The sequence below is a fragment of the Coenobita brevimanus genome, chromosome 43 (genome assembly GCF_032717465.1).
Source record: "Coenobita brevimanus isolate Jiangsu-jjx chromosome 43, ASM3271746v2, whole genome shotgun sequence".
In the NCBI taxonomy this organism is placed as follows: Eukaryota; Metazoa; Arthropoda; class Malacostraca; order Decapoda; family Coenobitidae; genus Coenobita; species Coenobita brevimanus.
Genome location: NC_136996.1, coordinates 1,619,001 through 1,625,000, shown reverse-complemented (window position 1 = coordinate 1,625,000; position 6,000 = coordinate 1,619,001). Strand labels below are relative to the sequence as shown.

The window sequence follows — 6,000 nt, the reverse complement described above, 5'->3', positions numbered from 1 at the left end:
GGTCCAGTTTAGCGATTTTGTAGCAAGATATATCTCCAGTTTAGCGATTTTGTAGCTAGATCATGGTCCAGTTTAGCGATTTTGTAGCTAGATCATGGCCTAGTGTAGCGATTCCGTAGGTAGATCTGGGCCCAGTGCAGCGATACTGTAGCTAGATCATGGCCCAGTTTAGCGACTTTGTAGCTTGAATCACTGTAGCCTCGTATTCTTGTTTATTTAGGCAGTTTTTTGGGCTTTTCATAATCAACAGCCATCAACACGGCCCTACGTATGCAGAAGGACCCTCAGAAATGGCGACCAATTAAGACAGTAGTTAGATTTTTTAACAGAGAAATCGTGTTTGGGGGATATGTATCATCAGCGATATGAGAGTAATTTCATCGTATTTCTTGACAATTTCCTGGAGGGATTTGTCTTCTGTAACTTTCACTGCAATTTCCTGAAGATATTACTTGTGTTCAGTAACCTTCTAACATCTTTTGAGAGTCTGAGGAAGCCGGGAATGCTTGGGTTGGCTCATCTAACCCAGGAAAGTTTGTACCCGCCTTGTTCCTGTTCAGCCAGCGGGATAATCAGTGACTATTAATGGAGCACTGACTACTGTGGTTCGAATTCCAGAAGCTTGGCCCAACAAAAAGTGTGACTGTCTGCCTTACTGACCCTTAGCAGACGATAAGGGTTAATCTTAAGCCTTCTTCTCTGGAAAATAGGTTTAGAGAGACTGGTCATTTTTTTTTTTTTTATCTGACGGAACTGGACAGCATCGACAATTTGATTACTACGTCATGGTTACATCAAATTCGACGACCCTTAGTAATGAGATACCAATGAGTCTCCTTGGTTACTATCTAAACTGACCCTCCAGTCTAACTATATTTGGCCATTACAGAGCTGAAAGGAGTTAGGGATCTTGGTCAAAATGTTAACAGATATTGATAATATTATGGCAAAGGATTAAGTTTTATGACAGTGTAATTCATCTAATGCACCCCAATTCTGTGGAAATAACCAGCATGATACTAAGGGCACTAAGGCTAGGTTTGTTTACACTGGTTGTCGCGTCCTCCTACAGGTTAATTCAGCACGAAAATCCATCCGTCCCCACGTCGTTCTGACTAGGTTGCAATACGTTAGATTTGGTTAGCTTAAGTTAGATTACGTTAGTTTAGTTAGGTTGTTAGTCTAGGTTAGGTTAAATTAGGTTAAATAAGGACAGATTAGAACAGATTAGCAGGGACAAAACAACTGGGGACAAAATGACCCTGGGACCGAATCGACCCAAAAGCCCTACATGGAGGCCCGCCATTTTTCCGCGTTTCAAATGTGAAACTGGAAGTTGTATAATTAATAACTTCAAAATTACGCCATTTCCACAATTTTTAGAACTATTATAATTATATTCGGGTTAATTTTATCGAGAAAAAAATACTTCAGTTGTAAAACTATAATCATGGGAGCTGTCCTAGATTTTCACCGGGCTCTTGTTTATACTGTGTCTAACTTGGCCTAAACTGCCATCTGTCCATCCTGATTGCTGAAGTGTAACCGTAAATCAGCACTAGAATAAGATGCCTGTCACAGAGAAGTGCTATGAAAAGGATGTAGACCCCTGGTACTGTCTTTTTCTGCCATTACGCTATGAAAAGTAAACCGGAATATAAATATCTGGGTCAGGGTAGAGTAAGAACAGCACAGAGTCAACGCGATAAAGGAACTTGACTTTACGCCTCTTCCCCCACAGGACAGCCTACCGCCCTCGTCCCTGGTGGTGGGTGTGGGGGAGTTCGAGGTGGATGGTGCCAAGGGCCGCTGGGACGCACGCCGCATATACCGCACCCACGACCACGTCTTCACAGGGCCCAACTACGGCAAGATGAGTCAGTCGTCACCTGTCTGCCTGGCCACACAAGCCTCCGTGGACAGGCTCTTCTGGCTTGCTCAGGTGAGGGGTTCGAGGTGGTATGGTTAGGGTAATGGGAGGAAGTCATGCTGTGCTTAGCCGCGGTTATCTCAATATATTAGGCCTTTGAGCTCGTGGTGGGTTATTTGCTCGTTATCTTGTTATCGTTCGTCTTTACAAGGTGCAGCGATAATGTTTTTGCCCGCCTCTGTGTGTGTGTGTGTGTGTGTGTGTGTGTGTGTGTGTGTGTGTGTGTGTGTGTGTGTGTGTGTGTGTGTCTGTGTGTATGAGACCCATGGCAGTATCGTACATTAAGAAAAATACGTAAAACTAGGGCAGCAGAGGAAGGGTTGAGCATGGAAGGAAAAACTCAAGGGAAGAAAAGAAAGTAAAGGGAACAGGCGAAGAGGGAGAAGGAAATGATTACGGGAGAAAAAAGGTAAGAAAACAAGAATTGAGAGAGAGAGAGAGAGAGAGAGAGAGAGAGAGAGAGAGAGAGAGATTGGCAGTCTTCCTGTCACCACCTTCCATCACCGTCACCTCTGTCTCTACTCCACCTCTTTTTACAAGCATGGCATCTTTACACATTCTCTCTCTCTCTCTCTCTCTCTCTCTCTCTCTCTCTCTCTTTGACACAACCCCTCTATTACGATGACTTTTTATTTCTTTTTCCAATCTTGCACCACCAAACTTCTCGGAAAAGTGGAAGAGTAAGAATAGAGGAAATGGAAGTGTAGAGCAATGGGTGTGGAATGGGTGTGGAGGATAGGATGAAGGGTGTGTGTGGAATGTGTATGGTGGATAGGATGAGGAGTGTATGTGGAATGTATTAAGTGGACAGGATGAGGAGTATATGTGGAATGTATGAGTGGATAGGATGAGGGAAGTGTGTGGAATGTATAAGTGGATTGGATGAAGAGTGTATGTGGAATGTATAAGTGGATTGGATGAGGAGTGTATGTGGAATGTGTATAGTGGATAGGATGAAGGCAGGGTGTGGAATGGATAGAGTGGATAGAATAAGAAACATTAAGATCTGTGGGAGATGTGGAGTAAGGAAGTCAGTTGATGGAGTGTGTGCCTAGATCGTATGTTCATATGGTAGGGATAAATGTAGAAAAAATATATATAAAATAAGTAAGAATAAAGGATAAATGTAGTGGTGAGATGGCGTATGTAATGGAGTTCAAGGCAAGAGGCGGCAGGTGGTCCAAGAAGGTAGGTGGATATGGTAAATGAACTGAGGACACCTGTAAGCAAGTGCACAGATTTTTTTCCCTTCATCCTTTCATCTTCAGTAAAAAAAAATGTAGGTGAGACAGCAAGGTTTTGGAAGCGGAGAAAGTGGTTTAATGGTATAAGTGTGCTTTGAGAAGATACTGAAAAATGTTACTTTTAAAACGTAGTATTCAACTGACTTCGCTTTTCTTCTGTGACTTTTCCTTCCCATTTCATTCAAAGGAAGATGAGAAATGATAAATATGAGGTAAATCTCAAAATCTGGGAATCCGAGCCTACGTTTCAAAACTTTAAGGCCTAAATGAAAATGTGGGTCTTATACCTATGTCATGATTCGGACCGAAAAATGTGACTTTCTCGAATGGGTTAGGTCTTGATGTGTTTGGTCTGTGTAGTACTAGTAGTGGGAGTAGCAGTAGGAGTAGTGGTAGTAGCCGTAGTAGCAGTAGTAGTAGTAGTAATAGTGGTGGTAGTAGTAGTAACGTTTATTATACCCAGCTGAGGAACGTTTCTTATAACCAGGTAGCTCCACCGCGTGTTCATATGTGTGCCACCACGTGAAGCGGTATGTGTAATGCCCATAAATAACCCTTCAATAAGTACCAAGGTTAGGACCGAAGAATGCCAGGGTTAGGACCGAAGAATGCCAAGGGTAGGACAGAAGAATGCCAAGGGTAGGACCGAAGAATACCAATGTTAGGACCGAAGAATGCCAAGGGTAGGACCGAAGAATGCCAAGGGTAGGACCGAAGAATGCCAAGGGTAGGACCGAAGAATGCCAAGGGTAGGACCGAAGAATGCCAGGGTTAGGACCGAAGAATGCCAAGGTTAGGACCGAAGAATGCCAGGGTTAGGACCGAAGAATGCCAGGGTTAGGACCGAAGAATGCCAGGGTTAGGACCGGCTCTCTCGAATTGATTGGGGACGAGAAAATCTTAAAATTCAAATCAGACCCCCAACTTCTGGCCAAAGTTTTGAGAGTGACATTACTTTTTCTGCCAAATCACTTGTTTTTGTGACCTCCCCACCTAAAAAGTCTAATTTCCCACGGACCCCCCATTAATGATAAGGGGTTGGGAAGAGAGAGAGAGAGAGAGAGAGAGAGAGAGAGAGAGAGAGAGAGAGAGAGAAATGGCTGTCAAAATGGAACGAATCATATTAAAAAAAAAACCGTCAAATTCGAAAGTGGAAAAATGAGAGTGCACTTGTAAAAACTTTTTCTCTCCCTGTTTCTGGGTCGCACCCCATCCTTACGTGAAAAGGTCAGGTTGTTGATGATGATGATGATGATGATGATGATGATGATGATGACGACAACAATTATGATGATGATGACGAAGATGGTAATTATGATGAAGATGACGATAATGATGATGATGACGACGACAGCGATGATGATGATGACGATAATTATGATGATGATGACGGCGACAGTAATTATGATGATGATGACGGCGACAATAATTATGATGATGGTGATGATGACAATGATGATTATGATTATCGGTGAAGCACAAGTATCAGTCAGGTAATTTGCCTATGACTCTCCTTACAGTGCTGAAGTGGGGAGGAGTTGGGGAGGGGGGGGGAAGTGGAGGAGGTGGGGAGAGGGTGAGGTGGGGGAGGGGAGAGGGGGGTAGGGTGCATGACTTACCCTGCATCATCTCATCCACTTGTCTTCTTCTTTCAATATTCTCCACTCTTCTTCCACTTTTTCTTTACCCCTTGTCTCTTCTCTGTCACCTTATTCACTCTTCCATCTCATCCCAGTCACTCTTCCTCCACTCTCATCTTACCCTCCTAACGCCTTTCTCCCTCACTTTAATCACTCTTTTTCCCCCTTGGCTCACTCTTATTCCTCACTCTACCTCCTCAACGCATGGACAGCAGTAAAGATGAAGGGACCATGAGGGGATCACGGAACTCTCTCTCTCTCTCTCTCTCTCTCTCTCTCTCTCTCTCTCATTTTCTTTTCGTGAGTAATCAGGGACAGTGAGAACAAAGGCAAGATCGCACATGCCAGCCCCCATTTCTCCCTCTCTCTTTATTTTTAACTCTCTTTATTCTTAACTCTCTTTACTCTTCACTCTCTATTTATCACTCTCTCTATTCTTATTATCTTTACTCTCTCTTCACTCCTGACTCTTTTTACACCTGATTCTGGTTAATCTTTACTCTCTTTACTCTCACTCTCTTTACTCGTCATTCTGTTTTCTCTTCACTCTCTTTTTTCCTGACTCTCTCACCTTTTGACTCTTTTTACCCCTAATTTCACTCCTGACTCTCGTTACTCTTTATTAACTCTTATTCTTTATTAACTCTTACCCTCTTTACTCGCCCTCTCTCTACCCTTCATTATCTTTACTCCTTACTCTCTTACTCTTTACACTCAATTCCTAACTCTCCCTCTCAACCCCTTCCGCTCATTCTCTTCTGTCTCTCTCTCTCTCTCTCTCTCTCTCTCTCTCTCTCTCTCTCTCTCTCTCTCTCTCTCTCACTCTGTCTCTGTCTCTCTGTCTGTCTGTCTCTCTCTCTACCGCTGACTCTTTCTCCGTCGCTCATTACCGCTTTCTAAAAATGCAATTAAAGCAAATCATTTTTCTGAGGAGTCGAGGTTCATTTCCAACTGAATCGGAGATGGAAATGAGTTGAGAAACGTGGGAGATTTGGACCTGATATCGAAGTGAGAGAGAGAGAGAGAGAGAGAGAAGAATAAAAGAGGGAAGACTGGGATGCCATAGAAAAGAAGGGTGGATTAAGCAGTAATTAAATGGAGAGAAAGAGAGAGAGAGAGAGAGATTTTTCTGTGATCCGCTGTGTTATTAATATTTATTGATTCTCTGGAACATCTCCAATATTCC

General features: G+C 43.1%; 1 protein-coding gene across 1 annotated transcript in view; it reads left to right on the top strand.

Annotated features, from left to right (window-relative positions):
* Positions 1–6,000, top strand: part of LOC145397738 (beta-1,4-glucuronyltransferase 1-like) — a 52,148-nt gene that overhangs the window by 308 nt on the left and 45,840 nt on the right. Inside the window, exon 2 of the mRNA XM_080270756.1 lies at positions 1,742–1,942. Coding sequence (XP_080126882.1) covers positions 1,742–1,942 — 201 coding nt within the window. The remainder of the gene's footprint in view (positions 1–1,741; positions 1,943–6,000) is intronic.